At 44.1% G+C, this 25,598-nt stretch overlaps 2 protein-coding genes across 6 annotated transcripts in view; both read right to left on the bottom strand.

Annotated features, from left to right (window-relative positions):
• KIAA0232 (KIAA0232 ortholog) overlaps positions 1–25,598 on the bottom strand; it is an 84,093-nt gene that overhangs the window by 48,216 nt on the left and 10,279 nt on the right. For 2 of the 5 annotated variants that reach the window (XM_045990359.1, XM_045990400.1), the window contains exons 1-3: positions 10,990–11,128; positions 8,938–9,028; positions 3,969–4,467 (exon numbers count right to left, since the gene is read on the bottom strand). In XM_045990359.1, coding sequence (XP_045846315.1) covers positions 3,969–4,199 — 231 coding nt within the window. In that variant the 5' untranslated portion in view covers positions 4,200–4,467; positions 8,938–9,028; positions 10,990–11,128. Of the gene's footprint in view, positions 1–3,968; positions 4,468–8,937; positions 9,029–10,989; positions 11,129–11,637; positions 11,649–25,598 lie in introns of those variants that run through there. The other 3 variants (XM_045990370.1, XM_045990380.1, XM_045990391.1) reach the window with 2 other exon arrangements.
• Positions 24,257–24,592, bottom strand: LOC123932357 (40S ribosomal protein S29-like). Its single transcript, XM_045990414.1, has one exon. The coding sequence runs from the start codon at positions 24,547–24,549 to the stop codon at positions 24,379–24,381; it is 171 nt and encodes a 56-aa protein (XP_045846370.1). The 5' UTR covers positions 24,550–24,592; the 3' UTR covers positions 24,257–24,378.

The following is a 25,598-nucleotide window of genomic DNA, read 5'->3' as shown; positions in this document are numbered from 1 at the left end:
GCTGCAAAACAGCTGGCCTGCTATCTTCACAAATGTCAAAGCTGTGAGCCCCAAAGAAAGACACGGAACTATTCCAGATTAAAGGAGTCAAGACCAGCAACCAGTGAAGTCCGTGTGTGGTCTTCAGCAGGATCCTGGACTAGGGCAGCGCCGTGATACAGGAAATCACTGGGACAACGGATAAAATGGGAACAAGGACATATGTTATATACTATCGCACCGGTATTAATTTTCCTGAATTTTCTATCGCGGCTATCTAAGGGAAAGTCCAGTCTTAAGAAACATGCTGATTTATTTAGGGTGAATATCAAAATGAGAGAAATAGAGCAAAAGCAGGAAAATATGGGCAACAGGTGACTGAGTAAAGAGTACGCAAGAGTTCCTCGTCCTGCTTTGTCACTCGGATGTTTGGAATTATTTCACAAGAAGTCAAAAATGTTTAAGAAGATGAGTATCTGGGGGCACCTGGGGGGCTCCGTTGGTGAGGCATCCACCTTAGGCTCAGGTCACGATCTCAGGGTCCAGGGATCACCCCACGTTGGGTTCTCTTCTCCGTGGGGGAGTCTGCTTCTCCCTCTGCCTTCCCCCAACTCCTTGCTTGTGCTTTTTCTCCCTCTCCCTCTTTCTCTCTCTCCCAAATGAATAAAATCTTGAAAAAAAGAAGATGAAAATCTGATTTCTGTGCTTAAAGACCTTATAAACCCCTGGGAAAGACAATACTTTCTAACAGCTATGAAGATGAGCTCTCCAGCAGAAACACTGAGTCTGGAAGCAGAGGATGCAGTCACGTCGGGGAGCGAGCAGAGGCCTCAAAGGGCGCAGCCACAGGGGCCTCGCCCTACAGGGCAGGTTAGAACTGGGGTTCCTACCTATATCTGAAAGTGACAAGGAGCGAACTCCTAAGGGGCTGCGAGTGCCCTTACCGGAGCATGGTAATCGTGAGTCAAAGGAGAAAGGAAGGAAGGAGAAAAAGAAAGAAGAATTTGTGGAAACAAAGTGGCTGCGGGGGTACCTGGGGGGCTCAATCGGTGAAGCGTATGCCTTCAGCTCAGGTCATGGTCCCAGGGTCCTGGGATCAAGCCCCAAATCAGGCTCCCTGCTCAGCGGGGAGTCTGCTTCCCCCTCTGCCTGCCGCTCCCCCCGCTTATGCTCTCTCTCCCTCTTTCTCTCTATTGAATAAATCAATAAAATCTTAGGGGCACCTGGGTGGCTCAGTGGGTTAAAGCCTCTGCTTTCAGCTCAGGTCATGATCCCAGGATCCTGGGATTGAGCCCCGCATTGGGCTCTCTGCTCAGCGGGGAGCCCGCTTCCTCCTCTCACTCTGCCTACTTGTGCTCTCTGTCAAATAAATACATAAAATCTTTAAAAAAAAATAAATAAAATCTTAAAAAACAAAACAAGAACAAAAAATGAGTAACTGCGGGGCATCCCCAGCATCCACCGGTCAGAGGTGCTCCTCTCCAGGGCCGCCCGGGAACCAGCAATGCCACCACTGCAATTACAACCCTGTGCAACTCTGCTGGGCATCCCACCTCACCGGACCATGGCAGGTCGGCCTTTCTCCTATCCTATCATCTGGGGCAGGGGCAGCGGAGACCAAAGTCCTGTGCATAATCTGTTTCTTAGGACTCAGGAGCTCTTTGTAGGGTTGTTTTAACAAAGATTAGGAAAAATGAGGGATTAAATGTAACAGAGGAGTCTTCTGGCCTCCACATGAGGAGCGAGGTTACCACAGTCTGACCCAGGGATCAAGAACTACAACTGGCTGGTGTCTGAAACATGAAAGGAGGACGAGGCCGAGACTGGCCTCGGCTCCTAGCCTAACCTCTCCTTCTGGGGGTACAGTGAGCCCATCCTCCCCCAGAGTCACAGGAAAGGTGACCTCCTAGGCCACCCCTTACTAAAACAAGTATTGTTTTCTTTTACTTTTTCTTTCTTTTTTTTTTTTTTAAATCTGAGAGGAACATTCTTTTTTTTTTTTTTTTAAAGATTTTATTTATTATTTATTTGACAGAGATCACAAGTAGGCAGAGAGGCAGGGAAGCAGGCTCGCTTCCAAGCAGAGAGCCCGATGTGGGGCTTGATCCCAGGACTCTGGGATCATGACCTGAGCTGAAGGCAGAGGCTTTAACCCACTGAGCCACTCAGGTGCCCCACAAGTATTGTTTTCAATTTGACCTTCCCCATCCGCACGGGACTCGGCACTGGGCTGAGGGCAAGAGTATTTTAGGAGCCTTTATTTCCCTTTAGATTATCCTTGCAATTTCAGACACATTGTGTTTTCGCTAACCTTTATCTGTCCTGCTCCCTAAAGACGAAGCAGCACTCTGGAAGGAGGATCAAATTAGGCACGAAGAGCTGCCTTGCCCCTGACCCCCAGGCTCTCCTAAGAAAGGAACCAGAGGAATCACAAACACGTCTCATCAGAGAGGTGTCAACTATAACCCCTACGGTAGGCCCATGTGTCATTCCCTTCTCAATGCCCTACAGCATGCAGTACGTCAATACTTTGTGCTAGGGGCGCCTGGGTGGCTCAGTGGATTAAGCCACTGCCTTCGGCTCAGGTCATGATCTCAGGGTCCTGGGATCGAGCCCCACATCGGGCTCTCTGCTCCGCAGGGAGCCTGCTTCCTCCTCTCTCTCTGCCTGCCTCTCTGCCTAGTTGTGATTTCTCTCTGTTAAATAAATAAAATATATATAAAAAAAAATACTTTGTGCTAATAAACTTACTGGTGGTGAATAAATATTCCAGGCGGATACTGTTAATACACAGTCCTAAGAGTACACGACTTTTGAGTTAAGAGAGGTATTTTCCTCATTCCTAGAAACAAAAAATTCTAATGTTTGTAGGTTTAACATTTTATTTGCCCCTAAAAACACATATATTTTTTACATTTACTGGGAAGATGACAGGAAATAGTAGAACCTTAGTAAGGAAATTATACAAAATAGTGATTACCAACACGACATGTTTTCTGATTATTGGGTTGTAACTCAACCCCCCGAAAACATGAACCTCATTCTCAGCAGCCAAGGCAGTAAGCACCCCGTAAGCAGGGAACACACTGCTGCGTCCAGCTAGGTTGGGTAAGGAGCACCAGCAGAGGAGGACACACTCCATATAGCTGATGCGTGACAAACGCTAAACACAGCGGGGAAACGATGTATTTATAGTACTTGGAGGCTTTTCTGTGGTTTGGAAGGGCAAAGCCACTTGTTCTGTCAGTGGAACTTTATTCCTGCTTCAGCGTTAGTAACAATTGTTTAAAACACAAACAACAAAAACAGCCACAAACCACTTGGTTTCACGTGAACTCTGCACACAGAAGCCACCCAGAGCCCCTGTGGTCACTGGTGACAACTGTGCTGCCCTCTGGGCAGGCCTCACTTTCAGAAGCAACTCTCAGAGGGTGGGACTAGTACTGGTTTTTCTTTTTTCTCAAGAATCTAGATTTGCTTACTTTTTCACTTTCTACTGGGCTCCGCCATCAGATAAAATGCATAATGGCCCACTCACGGGTGACTTACAATGACACACCGTTACGTGCTTTACTCAGCCTTCTAAGTCCACTGGTTTATAACACACACTTTGGTTAACCAGCAATTTAACATGAAAAGGAAATACTCACCCCTAGCATGTTAAGGATCACAGACACAAGGGTCACCAGGCCCAGCGGTCCTGTATGAGGCGCTAACCAGCAGAGAGCAGCGCTCCTCCGAGGCAGGTCCCCAAACCTGCCCTGCCCACAACCAGAGCTGAGCCAGGGTGCAGTCCACATGGAGGTCTCCCCCCAGAGCAAGCAGCTGGACTAACCACTGGGACCACTCCCCTAAGCCCTGACAGGACAGGAGTGTGTGGTCAGCACACCGATAAGCCTGTCCTGCAGCATAAAAGCACTCCAGGAAGAGAAATGCAAACATGCAGACACAACCGGGAATTGTCCCAAAGCACAACAAGGGGGAAGTACCTGTTCCTGCAGGTCGTAATCATAGCTGTCATGCAGCAGAAGACTGAGGACATAGCGGGTATAAATCATGGCATCGATGCCACATTTCTCCAGCTCTTGCCCCAGCCAGGTCTGCACTGGGCCCAGAGCATGAAGCAGAGACATTTCAGAAACAGATACGAGGCCTGGATAAGAGCTTGAGGAGCTTTCAGATGGTAAACCATCCACAGCTACTGTGCAGACAGGGCGCATGAATTTAGGTTGCTGACATCCTTAAAATGTGAAGCATTTTCTGCAGTTGATGTTCTGTTGGTATCTGGAGGGGATTTTCACTCCAGTAAAAAGGAGAGATGCTTGACATCTAGGATAAGCATCTATTTTCGCTGGCAGTCAGCCATTAGGACAGAATTTCCCTCTTCAGGCATGACCAAAGAATCAACATTCTGATAGCAATACACATGTAGATGTGATTTTCTATGCTACTTTCACATTGAGGCCAAATGGAAGTCTCCGGCAGAACCTACGAAAATGAGAAAGAGAAAAAAAAGGTACGCATTATATATAGATATAAATTACCAATCTTTTGGGGGAAAAACCACAAATGAACTGTTTTTTGAAATGTGGTGTCTTAGAACACGGATTTCTTTTTTATTATAATGTTTAACATTTGAAAATAAGTGACACCTCAAAATTTTAAGCTTAATATCATTTAAAAGAAAGGGAAACTCCAAAATCTACATTGTTGTGCTTGTGCTCCATCATACCAACGCTTATTTTGCTATCTCAAGAGACTGAGCTAACAAAATTTTGTTTATCCGTAATGCTGAAAGAATTTGCATGGTAACAAATCACTAGTTCATTTTTGAGTGTTCACAGACACAAGCAGCTGCATAGTAATTCCATTTAAACAATCGTTAAAAAGTAGTCCTTTAACTTGAAGGTCTCATAATTGTAGTCAATCATCTCATACAGCTAAAAGATTTGCAAGGCTACTTGCTACTTACTTCATAAAAGTTAAGGTAAACCACAGATTTGGCTCAGAGCCACGCCGGGCTGGATGGTTAGACCTGCTTTATTCTACTATACCTCGGCTGACGGTCTGCCTACTTGCATGAAGGATGCCATGCTCTTAATCGCTTTTTCCCTTAAGTTAACCTACTTTCGTATGTCAAACTAATCTACGGCCTTGTTAAATCACTCATGCCAGGAGAAGATGGAAACTACCACAGCGACAGGAAATCTCATCGGCTCAGATTGTGCATGAATTTTAGCAGACAATAGGAGGGCTACCAAAAGTGACTTTTAGGGGCACTTGGATGGCTCAGTCCATTAAGCATCCAACTCCTGATTCAGGCTCCAGTCATGGTCTCAAGGTCATGAGATTCAGTCCTTTGTCAGGCTCCCTTCCTGCTCAGCAGGGAGTCTGGTTGAGATCCCTTCCCTCTCCCTCTGCCACTCACCCCACTCATGCACTCCCTCTCTAAAAAATAAAATAAATCTTTTCTTAAAAAAATGATTTTAGGGGTGCCTGGGTGGTTCAGTTGGTTAAGCAAGCATCTGCCTTCAGCTCAGGTCATGACCCCTGGTCCTGGGATCGAGCCCCACATCAGGCTGCTTGCTCTGTGGGGATCCTGCTTCTCCCTCTGCCTGCTGCTCCCCCTGAGTATGCTGTGCTCTTGTGAGCATGCTCGCTCATTCTCTTTAATAAACAAATCTTAAAAAAAAAAAAAAAAAAAAGTGACTTTAAAGGAGAATTGTTAGTAAAACATGAAGTCTGAAAGACTCTTCACCAAAGATTTAAGACTTCATTTCTTGCATTTCATGATAACTACACAGTAAGTTTTATCTACATTAAATATAAAGAAAAAATGTTTATATCTACCATATGACTAAGTTATTACATTAAGTTGTCATTAGTGTATATACTACTTTTAAAATTTTCTCCACCGTACTGTCTTTTCTGAATTATGGAAAACACAGGTGCCTGGGTGGCTCAGTCAGTGAAGTATCTGCCTTCAGCTTGGGTCATGATCTCAGGGTCCCCAGGATTGAGCCCTACATCAGGCTCCCTGCTCAGGCAAGAGCCTGTTTCTTCCTCTCCCTTGCCTGCCACTGCCCCCTGCTTGGGTACACACTCTCATTCTCCCTCTCTCTCTCTCTGTCAAATAAATAAATAAATAAAAACTTTAAAAAGTATGAATTATGGAAAATAGATAAAGCAAATAGTTTTCTATAATTTTTACCTGCTGAAATTATCCAGCTGACTCTCAAAATTAAAACATTTTTCATTAATTCTTTAATATGTTTGAATCTTGGGATGCCATACAGATTATCAATTAAACAATACACTGAATTCTGGGGACATCCCCTAAAGCAAGGTGACAAGCTGGTACTCATTCAGTGAAGATCAACCAAGACTGAGGGCAGACGAAGAAACAGCCGAAGCAGTTGGGTCAAAGACGAACAGCAGCCCGAGCTCACAGCACACAGCACCACGGCTTGGCAGAGGGCAGCCCTCAAGAACTCATCATTTAATCAGGGCATGCACGGGAGGAACCTCCCTGAGCACAGGAAAGGGTCATCATGAAGCCTGGGAGGAAACAGGACTTGATGCTCAGCATGGCCAGGAACAGCGCTGTTGCCCACCAGCCAGACCAGAAAATCTCCTAAGTTCAGGGGCACTGGGTACTCGGGAGGCTCCTAATTTTAAAAGGGGAAGCAACTAGCCCTAGACAGAAAACAGTGTGTGCCTAACACATCCTAAAAGAAAGACCTGAAAGGACCAAACTATTTCTAGTTTCACTATGGTCCCAGAACAAACCTCAAGAAGTTTATAGGAACACAAAAAATACCTAGCACCTAACAAAGTAAAATTTAGAGGCACCTGGATGGCTCAGTTGGTTTAGCGTCTGCCTCTTGGTTTTGGCTCAGGTCCCGATCTCAGGGTCATGGGATCGAGCCCTACATCAGGCTCCTAGCTTGGCATGGAGTCTACTGGAGATTTTCTCCCCTCTTTCTCCTTCCCCCTCTACTCTTCTCCTCATTCGTGCTCTCTCAAACAAGTAAAATCTTTTTTTTTAAAGAAAGTAAAATTTACAATGGTTGGCACCTAATAAAAAATTAGCAAACATGCAAAGCAGAAGCAGAAATTAAGAGAAAAATAAACTCACTGAAACCAGCTAAGAATTGATACAAATGTCAGATTAGCAAAAAGGACTCTGAAGCAGTTACTATGACAAAAAGCCATACATGTGAGGAACAGAAAATATAGAAGATTGAAAGTCAAACATCTACAAATGAAAACTACAATATCAGAGAGGAAAAGCAGGCAGCATGGGGTAATGGCAGATCAGCCACTTCAGAAGGAAAGAGTCCAGAGTCTTAAACTGCAAAAGAAACCATACAATGTGAAACACAGAGAGAAAAGGAATAAAATAACACAGCTTCGGCAAGCTGGGCGACAATTTTCAGAAATCTAACATACATTTAGATGGAAGAGAAAGAGAACGGGTCAAGAAATATTTGAAAAAATGACCAACATTTTCCCCAAAATTGATGACCACTAAAAGCACAGATCCAAGAAGTTCACTAAACTCTAAACACAAGAAACATAAAGAAATTGACACCTAGGCTTCCTGCAGCAAAACTGTCCAAACAAATAGTAAAGGGAAGAAGCTCAAAACTGCTGGGAAGAAGAGACACACTAGGTAGAACACAGCAAAGGATGAATAAGGACACCAAGCCTTCTTGTCAGAAAGAAGTCAGAAAGTCTGACTTCTTGTCAGAAACATACAAAGGAGGGGCGCCTGGGTGGCTCAGTGGGTTAAGCCGCTGCCTTCGGCTTGGGTCATGATCTCAGGGTCCTGGGATCGAGTCCCGCATCGGGCGCTCTGCTCGGCGGGGAGCCTGCTTCCCTCTCTCTCTCTCTGCCTGCCTCTCTATCTACTTGTGATCTCTGTCAAATAAATAAATAAAATAAAATAAAAACAAAACAAAACATACAAAGGAGAAGATAATCAGGCAAAAAAAAGTTTAAGGACTGGAAGAAAAACTCATCAACTTAGAATTCTATACTCATCACAAAATCTTCCAAAACAAAGGTGAAACAAAGACATTTTCAGACTTGTCAAAGCTGGAGGGTTCCAGTAGCAGCAGCAGCAGCAGCAGACAGCCATCAGAAATGTTGGAGCAGAAGTAAAATGACACCAGAACAAAAGGTACATCCACTCAAAGGAACAAAGAGTAGCGGAAACAGTATAAGTACATTCTTCTTCTTATTTCAGTATCTTTCAAAGATAATTCCACTATTGAAACAAAAATAGTAACAATTTCTTATGAGATTTGCAATATCTGTAGAAGCAAAATGGAGAGCAACAGAGCACAAAGGCTGGAGGGGGGAAATCTACTACTACAATGGTAGAACACCACTTGGAGACAGGCTGTGATATGACAGAGGTTAATAATCATAACAAATGTAAACGGTCGAATTAACCAATTAAAAAGCAGAGAAAATCAGAACATACTTTAAAACTGCAAGACCCAGACACATGCTGCTTGTAAAAATACCCACATTACGTATAAAGGCATGGATAGGTTCAGAGTAAAAGGATGGAAAACGATACACCATGCCAACACTGACAAAAGCAAGGTGGAGGGGTCCCAGTGGCTCAGTCAGATGCCAGCTGACTCTTGATTTTGTCTCATGTTGGGATCTTGGGATCCTGGGCTAGGGCTCTGTGTTGGGCTCTGTGTTTAGGAGGGGGTCGACTTGGGGATTCCCTCTCTTTCTGTCCCTCCTCTAGCTGGCCCTCTCACACACTCTCTCTCAAATAAATAATTAAATCTTTTTTTTTAGTACAAGTACAACGTGGAATGTCCACATTAATATCTGACAGATTTCAGAACAGAGCATTAATAGAAGTAAAGGTCATTTCATAATGATAAAGAGGTCAATTACCAAGAGGATGTAATAGTCCTATTTATTATATACCTGGTCGCAGAGTTTCCAAATGCGTGAAAACTGATAGGAGAAATAAACAAATCCATGATTGTACTAGAATTCAAAATCCCTCTCTCAATCACTGGAAGTAAACAGAAAATCAATAAGGATTTAGAAAACCAGAGCAACATCATCATCAATCAGACAGAAGACTGAATTCTGGGCTCTAAAGAACGTTGCAACAAACTTAAAAGGATTCAAATCATAGAAAATACATTCCCTGACCACATGGAACTAAATTATAAACTAATCAGAGGCACCTGGGTGGCTCAGTCTGTTGGGTGCCCAACTCTTGATTTCAGTTCAGGTCATGATCTCAGGGTTGTGAGATCGAGCCCCGTGTCAGGCTCCATGACAGGCATGGAACCTGCTTGAGATTTTCTCTCTCCCTCTGTACCTCGCATCTTCCCAGCTCTCTCTCTCTAAAAGAAAAAAAGAAAAAAAAAAAGGGTTTCAACCCAACCAACCACAGGATTCTCTCTGTTGTCACTAAGAGATTTCACACTTCTTTAGCCAAGTGCAAGGATTCAAGGAGTGAAAGAGAAAAAAAATCAACATACAAATGCAAAATGAAGTACACTAAACTCCCAAGCTCTCCTCAGAGCTGGTTAAAACCCTATGAGAACTCTTCCTTGAACCTGTCCAATAGCTGATGCCATATTCCATATCATTTTTAAATAATGGGTCATATCCCTAGAGTCACTAGCAGTTATGATCTTTTTTTCACTCTCTTTAGTTCAGACTGCAGAGGACCATGGAGAAGAGTGGATACTGGTAAGTCTGTGGCTGACAGGCTATCTGGCAGCTATCTGCCCAAGAACTCTGAGTGGATCCCAGTAACAGGGTCTGAGGCAGAAATAGTACAAGATGGCTCTCCCTGCACCGTAATGGCAGGTCTAAATGTTCTTGGAGCCAGTGTCCATTCTCTGTATTTTGAACAACTCTAACCAGAAGACCCCGGTACAGAATACTGGGCCATAACTAAGCTGCTTCTCCCTAAGAAGCAAGCCTCTGATAGAGGGATGAACATCTGACTAAACGAGAGACTCTTCCAGTTCTGGACTGAAAGGAGACTCCTAGGTATGTTGGCTCATGATTCTTAATTAAAATTTATTTTGGATTACGATTTACCACATGGTCAAAACAGTGGAAGGGTCTGACAAACCGAGGCAAAACCCATTTAACGTCTGCCTGACAAGTTCAAGAACACAGCTGGCAAACACCCAAATTTCAAACTGTTATGCTCATTCTAAATGTGAAATTTAGTCAGTATGAAGTTAAATTTCATTTGAGTTTAACTAAATTCTCCAAAAGTCTTTCAAGACTTTTTTTTAATGAGAGAGAGAGAGAGAGAGAAAGAGCGAGAGAGAGAACAAGTGGGGAGAGGGGCAAAGGGATAAGCAGACTCCCCACTGAGCGGGAAGCCTGATAAGGGCTCCATCTCAGGACCTTGAGATCATGACCTGAGCCAAAGTCAGATGTGTAACAGACTGGGTCACCCAGGTGCTCCTCCAGAAGAGTTTTAAAGAAAGAGCACCACTGTATATACTCAAAGGCTTCTTGTCTTGCTTCACTTCATTTTTCAACATCTGATTCTCCAGAGGTTTATAGAAAAAAGAGGACCCTTGGATCATCTTGAGTATCTTTCTCCCACACCAAACTAACCCAAATTATCCTAAAGATCAGGCTGCATAAATGACAATTTAAAAGGACTCACAATAGGGGGAGCCTGGGTGGCTCAGTTCGTTAGGTGTCTACCTTTGGCTCAGATCATGATCCCAGAGATCTGGGAACAAGCCCCGCATCTGGCTCCCAGCTCAGTGGGGAGTCTGTTTCTCCTTCTCCCTCTGCCCCTCCCCGCCACTCTTGCTCTCACTCAGTCGCTCTCTCAAATAGTCTTAAAAAAAAAAAAAAAAAAAGTCCCATTACAACACACTTATTTCAGATTTTTCTGTCTTTTTTACATCAAACTTTAAATGGTTTCCATTAAGGATGCAAAAAATATATACAGATATAATTAAATGCCTGTGGAAGTTTCTATACCACTTAGGTCTTCTTTAATTCTTGCAGGTAGCACGGGAGAGTGGAAAGTTCACGAGCCTAGCAGTCATAACATCTAGGTTTTTGTAGTCAGTCTCATTTCTGCTACTTAATAGCTGGTTTTGTGCCCATGACTTCTTGGGGTCTTTGTTTTCTCATCTGTAAAACAGAATAATAAATACAAGCTCTCTCTACACTTCAATGTCTCATAAGGTCGTTGCCAAGAGCAAAGGAGAAGCACATTTATGTTTTTGCGGCCTTTGCATTTCATAAACTGTCACACAAATGGAAGGTATTGTTACAAACTGCGCCCCTCAAACTGTTTATACCTGCTTTATTTTACACATCCCTTCAGTGACCAGATTATGAGAATAGTATGTGTGTAAAAAATACTACTCTTCTGAAACAAAAAATTCTCGACTTCCTTACTATCCTTAAAACAAACAAAAAACTATGAAATCTCCTTCACTGATAAGAACCTAGTTTCTAGTCACATCAAAGCCTTCCCTCTTATTAACATGTTATTCTCTGCTACAAATTCAAACGTGACACTGCAAAGAACTCAAGGTGGTTAAGGTGCAGAGGATGAACACAGAAATACAATGACCCCCTTTGCTGCCCAGTTTTCTATTTGTTTTGAAATGTGCACACCTGCAGAGCGGTCTCTGTAGAAAAGCCACACCAGCCCCAAACAGCACAGATCCAGAGCATCAGCACACCCTGGGTGCTTTTCTGCAGCCCAGTGTACAACTTCTAGAAATGCTATTTCTAATCAAGGATTAAAAATTGCCCTGGTGATGAATGAAAATCTTCCCCCAAGACTGGGGCAACTCTGCGCAGGCTTGGGGATCAAGCAAAGCCTCCAGGCTTAATATTAGTCTGAGACTGGAAGTCAAAGTGCAGAGGGCAGGGGGAATACACACCATGCCCCCTGCTCCCTCTCAAGATACCCCCCTCCCTGGTCCCCACCGCCAGAAACCTCACACCATGCTGGGTCTCCAGGAGTCAGGGCCCTGGGGCCTGGGACATTTAGGATTAGATCTGGGACTAGCATAACAAACTGAATTTTAAAAATAAAAGCACTGAGGGGAGGAGGGTGGGGGGAAGGGGTGGCCAGGTGATGGATGCTGGGGAGGTATGTATGGTGGTGAGCACTGGGTGTTGTATAAGATGAATCACAGACCTGTTCCCCTGAAACAAATAACATATTATACGTTAATTAAAAAATAAAATAAAAGCATTTAATTCTTTAACTATCTAGTCTGTATGTTTTCTGAGTCATATAATTAGTCCCAAATGATCTGTCTACTAAGAAAAAAAGAAAACAGATCTAGAACTTAAGTTATTACTGAGTACTTTTTCAACAAATAATTAAGACATGGTAAGGCCACAAGTTTCAAATGAGTGACAGAATAATGAAGGCTCTTTTTACAGTGGGATAAAGGGTCACTTTGAAGGAGTCAACTGATCTTCCAAAATCTCTTTCCTTGTGTAACAAAGTTTCAAGAAATAAAATGGTGTCTTTCTGTCCTCTTTGTAACACCACACACATTCCTAGAAGTAATTCAAATTACAGCTCCATTTATTTGTGTGCCTTCAGAGTCATCTCGGGTGCAAACAGCAGTAACTCCCAGAAGCTCGAAGAAACAGACTACAGATCCTGTAGTTTGTTCCTCAGAGCTCAAGCCAAGCAGACAAGTGACCAGTGGAATTTAAATGTCAAAGGGTTTCCCTTCTTCTTTTGTAGTAGGGCACATGTATTTTTAGATCTGCTAAAAACACATTACGACTATTTCAAAAGCATTATCCCTTTCTGACACGGCTCACAGCTATCATCTGTGGCACGGTCTCCACTGACTTGTATGGCAGCACAGCCAGTCACAGAGCACCCGTCAACCATTCCAAACGGCGCTTCTCAGCACATAGTGCAAAGCGCAGGTCTTGTACAAGGAAATCTGTTCAACCGACGGCCTTGCTCTTTTACTCTCCAAGCACTTCTGCTTTTCTGCTCAAATGGATCACATCTACTTTCATTACAAAAGTTGGTTTAAGTAATTTTCTAAATATGAAAACAGAAGGACAACCATACAGAATTTCTCTACCTTAATCTAATTCACAGTATTTCCATGTGATCATTTTCAGTGGTTATTTTTCCTTTTCACAGAACTTAAAATGTTTTCTTATTTCAACAGGTTAAATACTAATACATACTTCTGTATTCTCTGCTTTTCACCTAACATTACATCTTCCCAGTGCTATGCTAGGGTCCAATACGGCTATTTAACATTTTATTTAAAAACTGGCCACAGATGGGCTCCTGGGTGGCTCAGTGGGTTAAGCCGCTGCCTTTGGCTCAGGTTGTGATCTCAGGATCCTGGAATCCAGTCCTGCATCAGGCTCTCTGCTTGGCGGGGAGCCTGCTTCCCCCCCCCACCCCCCCACCCCCGCCTGCCTCTCTGCCTACTAGTGATCTCTGTCAAATAAACAAATAAAATCTTAAAAAAAAAAAAAAAAAAATCGGCCACACCAGCCACATTTCAAGAGCTCAAGGCCATGTGTAGCTAGTAGCTGTTGTGCAAATATAGGACATTTCTGTCACTGCAGAAGTTCTGCTAAACAATACTGGCTTAGATTCTCTCCTATGTTGGACTAAGCAGAGTCACAGGCTCAGCAGAACCCACGCCCCTTCTCCCTGTAGCTGTGGACTGTACCAGACACTCCCCCCTCACACCTGCAAGATGGGATGCTAAGCAGAGCTACTCTCAGACAGCACAGAGTACCAGAGGGATGGTCAGAGGGAAGTGGAAAACACCTGCTTTCGTGGTTGGTGGGTCTCAAATGTCATCAGGTCAAATGGCATTGCAGTAGAAAGTAATCATGGAAGGTTCAGAGATAATGTCAAACTGTATACAGAGCAGCAAGAACCATGATGTTTACTGACAAAGCAAAAAGAAAACTGACAATAACCCGGATGGGGGCCAAATTTCAAGGTTCCAAATTTAGGAAGAAAGGTTACTTAGTCAAAACAGGGTGGATTATGCTGCAGAAACAAACAATCCCCAAATCACAGTAGTCAGGTCCATCCTGGACTGGCAGGAACGTTCAGCATAATCACAGCACAACCACTCTGGGACTCCACACACAAGATGACAGTGCGGTTACCAACCTTGAACCCTGCTAGTTCAGGAAACAGGGGCAAAGAAAATCTATGTCAAAGCATGCACCAGTGCTTTGGAAACTCCCTCCTGGGAGTGAGCCCCAATCTCCCCAGTTAAAGCAAGTCTCATGGCATCATTCCAAGCAGGGCTCAGGGGGAGCTCGCCTCTCCCATGCCGGGGAGGAGGGGAGAGCAGTAACAGGTGTCAACAGCCCTAAGGACTACTTTAGGGACAAAATGTGGGACTCTTGATAGGAAACAACTCTAAAGTCTAACACTATTGAAAACCAGCTTCTGGTCAACTTGGCTGGACTATTTGAAGGAGATAAAACACTGCCAAAAACAACAAATAAACAAACCAAAAAACTACCCTACAAAAGAGACTAAAGTAACATGCTCAGGAAGGTTTCTGAAGGTTTGAGCACTGCTGAAACATTAACACCTAAATGGCAACAGCCAACCCCTGCCCTATCTCCTCTAAGAAGGCATCCCCGACGACTTAAGGCCACACTACTCACTTTCTGTGACACTGGGGGCACTCACTGTCTTCCCTGCTCTTTGCTTCTCAATGACACACATTCACACTATTCTCCCAACGGCCTCCTGCATGTGGATTCCTTCATGAGCAAGGCTCAAAGTTCCCCAAAACCAAACTGTGAGATGTTCCACATGCTAATTAGCAAAATACTTAGGCCTTGGCAGGTGAGCAAAACTGTGTCAAACTAAACACTTTCCACATCTAAATGGGGGACTAAATTCTGAGAGACAGCCTTGAGAAATACAGTATTCCTAATGCTAGTGTGTGTGGGAAACCACTGGGCCCCAGTCAAGTTCTCACCTGCCAGGTGGGGAACAACTCTAGCCCAGAAGCCCTAGTTCACTCTTCCACCACTCACACATGTGCTGGAGGCTTTGCGTGTGCCAGGTACAGGGCACGCTGTTAGTGATACAAAATCAATGACCCTCAGGTTCGTTCCTTCTGTATTTACCATCCTACTAATGGGCTTTGGGCTTCATCCTGAGGTAATCAACTTGTACTTCTTCTTGCTGAAACCCACTGTCTTCCACCTTCCTTGATCTAGTTTGGTACTTTTGCAATTTATGCCTTCATATTTTACCTGGTCTTCCGCACTACAAATTTCACAATAAATTTGACAAAGTGCTCAATATTCAAGGGCCTGAATTACCTGAAACAGTCTTTTCATAATTCCTCAATTTCTGTATCAATACAACTTTCACACACACACAAAAGCCTTTGAAGGGGAAGAGTATAGGATATAAAAAATATAAATAGAAGAAAACAGAACAAGGAAAGTAGATGTTTGAACTAAGCTTTTAGATTCTACTACTTTTCACAAAGATCCTAAATATTTGCCTGGCAAATCAGAGAGTGCACGTTTATAATGAGCTAATTACACACATGTACATAATCTCAGTGCATTGATTTGGAACATAAGGGATCCCTCATTTTCTTTAGTAAGTAGCAGGCCTTCAGAGCTAATCTATGGCCAGAAGAGAAAATCCACAGAAATCAGCCTAAACCAGAACTCTTATCACTGAAAAAATGACAGGCTAAAAGCTGGTTATATGCACCTGGTTAAGCTTCTGTATCTGAAAAAGTATGGAGACAGGGAGAGTCGGACCTACAACTGCTTCCCCATCTAGAAACGTGCCAAGTCCTAGGAAGTGAATAAGGCTTCTAAGACAATATAAGCAATGAGACTAGTGTGGGACACGAGCGCTTTCCATGCAAATAGGAAGAACCGCATAAAGATTAAATTCCATTTTTACTAGCCAGGCTATCAGAAATACACTGACCACTATATATTCTCCAGTGACAATGAAAATGAATTCTTTTCATGAACATAGGGTTGTTCTTATCGCTGAAAGTATTACTCCAGAGTAACAGGAAATAGCAAAGGTCTTACTAAATTGCACACACATAACAGATCTGGTTAATCTCTAAGTTGAAAAGATAAGAAAAAGGAAGAACAACTAGATAATGAGGGCAGGTGAAATGAAAGGACCTGGTCGCACAGAGAATCAGAAGCACAGGATAGACCTCCAAAAGCAAAACAAACGGGAACTGTACCATGTGTGTAATGAGACTAAATAAAAGAGAAGAGCTTTTCAGTCCAGCCTGGAGAAACTCTCCCCCTGGTGTGCTGCTGGCGAGTGCTTACAGAACCCAGTCTGGGCCAGCCTCTAAGCTCTTAAGAGTCCTAAAGGGGCTAACCAGAGGAAGATAAACTACTTATGCAAAATAACATTGTTTTATTTCTAACTTTTACTCCGAGGCCAGTTATTAGATGATTCATTCTCATCTGTTAATATTTCTGGTTTGAAAGCTGGACTGATTTTCCCAGACCGAAATCTCTTTGCAAGTTCCATTACAATAACCAGCCTTTATCACTCATCTAGATCTATTAGACACCAGAATTCATTAGCAGGGCTGCAAAATGGCAGCTTTTGTACCTTCAAAAAAGTCCTTACTGGAGACTTACAAAAATGTCCTTTTTCCCTAGAAAGAGCAAATCACACGTCAGGCACTTTACAGAATGAAAACCCATGCAGAAAGCCCTTTAGGTCAGAGGGCAGGCAGTTAAGTGCACACACTGACATCTAAAAGCGTCCTCCTGCGAATGGTAATACAGCTACCAAACAAAAGCCAAACATTAAAACAAAGTTCATTAATGAAATCCTAAAAACTACTGGAAAGTGATGAAACTAAATTTCAGAAATTTGGAAATTTCAATTAGGAGAAACTATATGGACCTTCGACTCTAAGAAAAATTTTCAACACTAAACAACTTTTTTAGAAACAAAAAATCTAAACAAGCAGATTTTTAGAATTCTGAAAATGCAAAAGGCTCTACCATGATGAAAACCACTTAGTCAGGAATGAAACATTTATACTAGGTCAGGACAGTGTATCAAAATAGTTTCTCTGAGCGATACTGTTGCTTGTCCAACACCTATCTGTGCATAAAAATTCTACAGCTCCTGGGGCACCTGGGGGAAGGGGCTCAGTCCGTTAAGCGTCCAACTCTTGATTTCAGCTCAGGTCATGATCTCAGGGTTGTGAGATCGAGCCCGGTGTCACTGGGTTCCTTGCTCGGAATGGAGCCTCGAGATTCCCTCCCTCTCACTCTGCACCCCCTCACCCTACCCCCAGGCCCGCGCACACACTCTTTCAAAAAATTTTTTTAAACTCTACAGCTTTCAACTACTGACCTCAAAATTACAGTGACCTGTCTTCTGAGTTTCAGTAGGTGGGGGAGAAAGTGGCCTGAAATTCTGAGGCTCACTGGTAAGACCGTGCATTTTTAAAAAATACTAAAATAAAGCCATAAGCTAAGTGATACATATTACAGTTCTCCAAAATGAAACTGGGTAATAAGCAATATTTTGGTAAGATTTGGTATCTCTCAATAAGAGATACCTAATTCAGTAAAAAAATTTTAGATGATTATCTGATACATATCCTACTAGTTAGAAATTTTAAATGATCAGAGTAAAATTCTTTGATCTTGCAAAAAGACATACATTTGAGAACTCAGAATAGGTTCAAAGTACCTGTATTTTTTATCCATTAATTACATGCTTCAAAGATTAAATCAAGTCTTTAGCTGTGACTCTGAGGATAACTATGTAGCTACAGTCCCTAGGAAGCTATTTAAATGAATAGTGTCATCATTTAAAGTATAAGTTGCTACAATTCCCCTAAAGTGTATTTATTCTAGGTGATATAAAATTTATCATTTTGCTGTAGAAATTTTTCCTCTTGCATGAATTAGGGAAATACGAGAGATGAAACAAAAGTAGATTTATTATTATTATAATTTTTAATATGGTAGGTAATGTGCATCTGGACCCTCCAGGAAGAAAACAAAGTAGACAGCGTTTTCCATACTCACTTAATTATAGATCTCTTCTGTGTTCTTGAGAACACACTTTGGGAAATATGATCTTTTAAAATAGACACCATTTTCCCTAAGGGCCAAGGTATAAGGAAGACCTAGACCATCTAGGGTCCTTATATCCTTAATTTCCTAGGGTTGAAAAGTTAAACTGAAGATACCATTTAGGAATAAGATTTTAAGTATATAAATAAGTATATTTACTATCCTTTTAAAAATCTGCATAAAGGGGCACCTGGGTGGCTCAGTTGATTAAGCGGCAGCCTTCGGCTCCCATCCTGTGGGATCGAGCCCCACCTCAGGCTCCCTGCTCAGCCAAGAGCCTGCTTCTACCTTTCCCTCTGCCTGCTGCTCTGCCTACTGGTGCTCTCTCTGTCAGACAGATAAATAAAAACTTTTAAAATAAATAAATACATAAATAAAAATATTTAAAAAATAAAAATCACATAAATTATATTGTGCTATACAGGAAATCAATCAGAACTCCATGGGATCGAAAGTTCCCAATCCCTCCCTCTCCCCCAGGTGCACCTCAGTCCTCATTTGCAATCTTGGAATACCTACACTAAAGGAGCTGGGCCTACATTCAATGCCTTCCACACACAGCACTTCCCTGCAGCACACACTCCAGGCCCAGCAGCAAAGCAAGCACCTGTATAGGATCTCATGATCTCAGGGTCACCAGACTGAGCTCCATGCTGGACTCCATGCTCAGGGTGAGGAGTCTGCTGGTCTCTCTCCATTGCTCCCCCAAATAAATATAAATTTAAAATTTAAAAAAAAGTGTTTTTAAGATTTTATTCATTCATTTGACAGAGAGTGAGAGCAAGCACAAGCAGAGGGAGCAGCAGAGGGAGAGGGAGAAGCAGGCTCTCCATTGAGCAGAGAGCCCGAAGTGAGGCTCAATCCCAGGACCCTGAGACCATGAAACGAGCTGAAGGCAGACACTCAACCAACTGAGCCACGGAGGTGCCCCCAAATTTTAAAATCTTAGAAAAAAGAAAAAACACTTCTCCTCAAAGAACAGACTGGGCATGACCATCTGTAGAGCTCTATAGATGTCAAAACTCTAAAATTTCACTGACGGTGCCTGGGTGACTCAGTTGGTTAACTGTCTGCCTTCTGCTCAGGTCATGTTAGCAGGAAGCCTGCCTTCTCTCCCTCCCATTCCCCCTGCTTGTATTCGCTCTCTCGCTGCCTCACTGTCAAATAAATACATAAAATCTTTTTAAAAATGTTTTTTGAATTTCACTGATATGTTCAAATCATAAACATTACAAAGATAACTGTAAAATTAAAAGTAGCAGACATGTTCACTCACAAACACAACAGCAATATACATGCACAGCTGAGAAAAGGATATAAAAAAGAATGGTTAAGTATCCAAACACTGAACATAAAGTCACCTTTCAAATGACTTCTGTTACATATGAAGTTCATTACGCTTTTCGTATAGATTCTGGTCAAGTTTTCTATCACATGAAATATTTAATTTGGGGATTGGTAGTAAGTTTTCTACTCTGGTGAGTATGAAATCAGACACCTCTGGAAAAAAAGGTAATAATCCCTAGAAATATTTGATAAATAAGGGTAATCTTATCCAGATGCATCTTCAGGTTCTACCTAAAGACCAGTAACTAGACCAGTAACTAGAATGACCAGAGTGATTTGGGCAGAGTTGTGTTATAGATTCCTGTTTCAACCCCTCATTGAAAAGGTCAAAGACCTGTGTAGTTTATGCAAAAGTCACTACCTACAGACCAGTTCTCCACCCCACCCCCTACCCAAGGATCTGAGAACTTTACTACAAGAGCAATTGAGGGTAGGGTTTAAGAGAGGAGATGGTCACTGTGGTGGTAGACTTTGTCAGATCTTGCTCAGACCCAGTGAGTCAGAATCTCTGTTTTACCAAGTTCCCCAAGTGACAAATGTACTCATTTTCTTTAAGTAAGCTCTAGGTCCAATGCGGGGGCTTGAACTCATGACCCTGAGAATAAGAGTCACATGTGTACAGACCGAGCCACCCAGGCACTCCCCAATGTACTTTTGTTTTTTTTGTTTTTTTTTTAAGATTTTATTTATTTACTTGAGGGGCGCCTGGTGGCTCAGTGGGTTAAAGCCTCTGCCTTCGGCTCAGGTCATGATCCCAGGGTCCTGGGATCGAGCACTGCATCGGGCTCTCTGCTCAGCAGGAAGCCTGCTTCCTCCTCTCTCTCTGCCTGCCTCTCTGCCTACTTGTGATCTCTGTCTGTCAAATAAATAAAAAACATCTTTATTTATTTACTTGACAGAGAAAGAAAAAGACACAGCGAAAAAGGGAACAAAAGCAGGGGGAGTGGGAGAGGGAGAAGCAGGCTTCGAGCCCAGGGCTGGATCCCAAGACTCAGAGATCATGACAGAGAGGAAGGCAGCCGCTCAACGACTGAGCCACCAAGGCACTCCCCACTCCCCCACCCCCCGCCCCACGCCATGTACTTTAAAAGTTTGAGAACACAGTCCTTAGACCTCTTTCCCTACCTCAAGGTCAGAAAGAGGCTTGTCTGTACTTTCTTCTAAAAGTATTCAAGTTTTTCTTCTCATATTGTAGCAAACTGAATCATTGTTTCCAACCAACCCTTTGTGTTCCCTTCATCCCATTCCACAGCAAGTCCCCACCATCGTCGCCATGGGATGGACTCGCAGTGCCTCCCTCAGGCTGAGAACATGTCCCTGCATTGCCCCCTGTGACTGGTGCGGCCAGTGGACCATAGTGGACATGACCTACACCATGTCCAAGCAGCTTTAAAAGTGATCAAGGGATTAGGCCTGGCTGCTTCTGCTATGAAAGGAAGAACGTGTCCCAGATGAGACTGCTTCCTCAGCATGGGTCTCAGGACCAGGGACACCTGGAAGAGCACCATAGCTGTAACTGGCAGCTGCCAATGCGTGATGTGAGCCTCGAAGAACTGTCCAGTGCTTAAGCCACTGAGATTTGGGGTTTGGTCACCACAGTGCAACCTTGTAAAATACAGTAACACAATCACATTCTTAAGCCACCTGTGAGTTACCTGTATCAAGGATTAGTGAGAAAAACTGCATGTTTTTCTACGTGGAAACCCAGCTGCGCCCATGTCCCTGATGGATCAGCCCTCCATTCTCATCGGTAACTGTATTTTTCTCCCAGATGCAAGCTTGGCGTAACCACATGTCGCTCGGGCTCTCTTCTGTGCTCAGCACACCCACCCCCATGCTGACACCGCACTGTTGGAGCTACTGGACTTCTACACGAAGTGTCGAGACTCCTCCTTGGGAGTGTCTTCTCTGTGCCTGGCCCTGCGTTCACTCTTAGAATTTCAGGATCTACCACCACATTCTGTGAGAAACCCTGCTGGGGTTTTAACTAGAGATACATTAAATATATAGATCAATTTGAGGAAAACAGACCGCTTTATACTACGGAGTCTTCCCATTTATGAACAAGGACCATTTCTCCATTTATCTAGGTCTCCCCCTAGATCTTTCAAGTAAATGTCCATGTTCAGCACACACATTTATTCCTAGATGCTAAGCCACAGACTCTCCTAGGTTTTATACAAAATCATCACCTGCAGATGACAACAATTTTCTGTTTCTAGCGCAGCAATCCTTGGAGAGGGCAAGGCCATCCTCTGGCTGTGCTGGCCCACTGTCACCTCGGCGGGACAATGAAGAGAAGCGGCCTCAGCAGGGTGTCCTCTGTCCTGTACCTGGCTCTACAGGAAATGGGTCCACTCTTCCTCATTAAAACTGATGTCGTCCACAGGTTTTCTGTAGACATCCTTTACCGGCTAGGAACACTGCCTTCTACTTGCAGTTTGCTAAGATCGTAGCTATAGCTGCCCAGTCACCTGTGTCTAGAGTTAGTGAACTAAAGGTACTTCCTTTCTCATAGCATAAATGTGGTTTTCCTCCAGCAACAGCAGAAGCAGATTATGTTTCTGGAATTTACTACCAAAGTGGTTCTACACGCATGCTCACTGCATTCCAACACCCCATGAGGTAGACACGTAATTATTCCCTTTGCACAGATGACGATACAGAAACTTAGAACAGAAACTTCATTTCTCCAAACAGCAAGTAAGAGGAAGAGCTGGGATCTGAAAGCAGACTAAGCTAACCCCAGAGTGAAGCTCCTCTCCCCTGCAGACTGTCTGGTAATAACCTATAATTAATAATAATAATAAGCTACCCAAAGGGTCCTTCTGGCCCCAGAGGGCAGGACTTGCACAGCAACAGTCTGCACCTAACTCAGGCTGTCCAAGAGATACGTTCTTGAGTGCAGTCCCACCTGACCAAGGATCCGCCTTCAGGAGTCCTTCAGATCATCAAAGCAGGACAAATTCAAACAGGGGGGAAAGGAAGGTAGGGTTAAATTTTCAAGAATTTTAAATTCACATGAAATAGGTCCCCAAATTTTGACACTGAGCTATTGTTCCAGGGACCCTTTTTAAGAGAGAAAGATGGGGCATATGGGTGGCTCAGTCATTAAGCGTCTGTCTTCAGCTCAGGTCATGATCTCAGGGTCCTGAGATGGAGTCCTGTGTCGGGCTCCCTTGTCAGCGGGGAGCCGGCTTCTGCCTCTCCCTCTGCCCCTACTTATATTCCCTCTCTCTGTCTCTGTCTCTCTGTCAAATAAATAAATAGTCTTTAATAAAAAAAAGAAAGAAACAAAGAAGTTTCAAAATGTTTTATAAGGAAAAAGAAAGAGAGAAAGAGAACATGCCAGTGACTGGGGGTGAGGGGGGAGCAGAGCAGAGGGAGAGAGAATCGTAAATGCAGAGCCTGACATGGGGCTTGATCTCATGATCTGAGCCAAACTGTGCTCAGACACTTAACTGACAGCACCACCAGACACTGCCCCTGTGGGTCCTTCTTAATCAACATCAGCATGCTGAATAGTCTACGACTGTTTTCCAGAGAACCCATTTCCCAAAGACCCCACCTTGTGACACTAAGAAAGGAACTGACTGCCCCATCAGATTCAAGTGACCCTTAATTGTATCGAAATATCAGAAGCCACCACCATTTGGTGACTCTGCAAGACACAGTGGGGGTGACAAAGCAGCTTAATCTGGGGGCAGTGGTAATTTTAAATCTAGTAATTTTAAAGCTAGGACAATGTCATTTCATCGCATGCTCAAAAAAATCATCCTCGATGGCCCACGTCATCCATCTACTCTACGATGACCCGGAATCCACATTTCCGCTCCGTGGAAACTCTACGTTCCAGGTTTAGGAACATGGATATGCTGATCCAAGGATATACTGATCCAAGTCTGAGGAATGAAAGTCACTTCCAACTAGTAGCTCCTTTCCACTCTCTTCTAAACACTGGTCAAGCTACCTCTGTTCAGCCCCTAACTCAATGACTGATGCTCTTACAAGATGAGGGAAACGGGGACAGAGACCGAAGGAGGAGGCCACGTGCAGCCAGAGGTGGACAGGAGTAAGGTGCATACAAGCTGAGGAACACCAGAAGCTGAGACAGAGGCACAGATAGGCCTTTCTGCAGCACCTCCCCAGGACCCCAGCCTCCTGACACCGGCCTTTCGGACCCGCAGCCTCCAGAACTGCAAGGACCTCTGTCTACCACCCAGGCGGTGGCACTCCTCACAGCAGCCCTGGGAAACTCCTGCAGGACTTCCTACCTGACACCCGGCAGAAGGCACATTTCCGCTCCTGTGATCCTGCCTTCTGGAAAGTGTACGGGATGGGACAGGAGGAGAAAGGAACGGGCAGGCGTTAGTGTCAGGAGCGTGCTGACTTTTACTCCAAGACATCACCTGACCTAGGTCTGCTCAAATATCTCTCAAAGAAGCAAACCCCAATACTACACCTAAAACAGCTTATGGGGGCACAAGTGAGGAGCACAGGAAGTGCCGAAAGTCCCCTCTCCCCATCTACGCCTGCCTCACGCCTAGAATCCTTTTATTCATCTGTTCATTCAATAAACATCAGAGCACCTGCTCTGTGCCAAGCATGGCTTTCACAGCATGGAAAAACACGGAGCTAAACCAAACCTCTGCATTTTACAGATGCAGCTGGGGGCCCCCATGGTCCAGCTGGGAAGCTGGTGCTGCTTCAACCACACCGTCCACTCCTCACCTAACCTGCAGCCTTGCTGTCTTACAGTTCTGAAGGATCAAGGCAAAACCTTTTTACTTTGCATTAAGCCTTTCTTTTTTTTTTTTTTAATTTGAGGATTTTTATTTTATGTATGTACAGAGCTGGCATTAAGGTAGGTATCATGGTTATCTGCAGGTAGGTATCTTGGATGACCCATTCAAGGAAGTTCATTTAATCCAACTTAATGAAGCCTATATCCTTCGCATACTGACGGAAACACTGGCGGCACATATTGAGGCTGTATTTCCGGATCAGACCGTGCCGGTTTGAGCAGACGCGGCAAGAACGAGAACCCTGGCCAAATTTCCTCGGATGGCTCCAGTAGAGCTGCTGGTGACCCATCTTGCTCTCTCGGAGGCAACGAGGCAAAAGGGAAGCCTATCTTTTTTAATTAAAACTTTCGGTTTGGCCATGAGTGTTCACCAGCCCCACAGCCCTAGAGACACTTTGAGAAGCTGACGGACCTAAACTGTGTGTCAGAGGGAGAGCGAGACCAGCTCTGACCCCACTTCAGCCAAGGGCGGACTGCGGGGTGCTACCCAATCCCAATCCCCCTCGAAGCTCCCCACTGCCTGCCCTGGCAAGGCTTAGGCACCTGTACTGGAGGAGTTGCCATTTCCATGACAGTTTCAACCCCACAGCTAGGGGAAAAATGGTTACAAACACGGTTCCTCAATGTGTACATGTGTGTTTGGAAATGGGCGCACAAAATGCAGGGGCAGCAAGGATCCCATGTAAGGGGAGGAATGTTTGCCTGAAACCGATCGACGCAGCCCCAGCCTGGCAAGCAATATCCCACCAGTGGCGCAGCCTGGGCCCAGCTCCTGGTCTCCGGGAGGCACTCAGGGCAGGCGTGGCCTGGGCACAAGATCACACTGACAGAAGGAACTGAACAAGAGGGATGATTACAAAGTCCTCCCTCGGGGTAGCTGAGCCCACTTCCGGGGCCTAAGTGAGTTTTGACAGATACTCTGCGCAGTTTGGAAGAAGGAAGGGAAGACATTCTTACAGGTGTCGCAGCAGGCAAAGGCTGCAGGTGGGAGGGGGCCTGAGACTGAGGTTCTGAGGGTCACAGGAGTCACCTGCGTGCATTAACTGTGTCAAAGCTCTTACATGTGCACCTTCTCCGACTGTGGCTCTTTGGCAAAGGCCACATACAGCACAGCTCTCACTGAACAGGCTGCATCCCCGTCTGGATGGAACTCACTTTAAAACAAAACCAAAAACAAGAGAAATTACAGGGAAAGACCCTGATCCGCCTGACTATCTCTGAGAGCTGCTCCTGTCTAAAGAGCCAGGCCCACCTACCGTACAGTGGCCAGGCCTAGCTGCTCTGATTCTTTTCCACAAGTTCTAGAGAAATTTTAGTGAGGGTCACTTGCCCACAGACC

Source organism: Meles meles, chromosome 2 (assembly GCF_922984935.1).
Source record: "Meles meles chromosome 2, mMelMel3.1 paternal haplotype, whole genome shotgun sequence".
Taxonomy (NCBI): Eukaryota; Metazoa; Chordata; class Mammalia; order Carnivora; family Mustelidae; genus Meles; species Meles meles.
The sequence above is the reverse complement of the archived record's forward strand: the minus strand, read 5'-3'. Positions and strand labels throughout refer to the sequence as shown.

Coding starts and splice junctions, on each gene's coding strand:
- LOC123932357 (XM_045990414.1), bottom strand. CDS start 24,549: ATGGGTCACCAGCAGCTCTACTGGAGCCATCCGAGGAAATTTGGCCAG.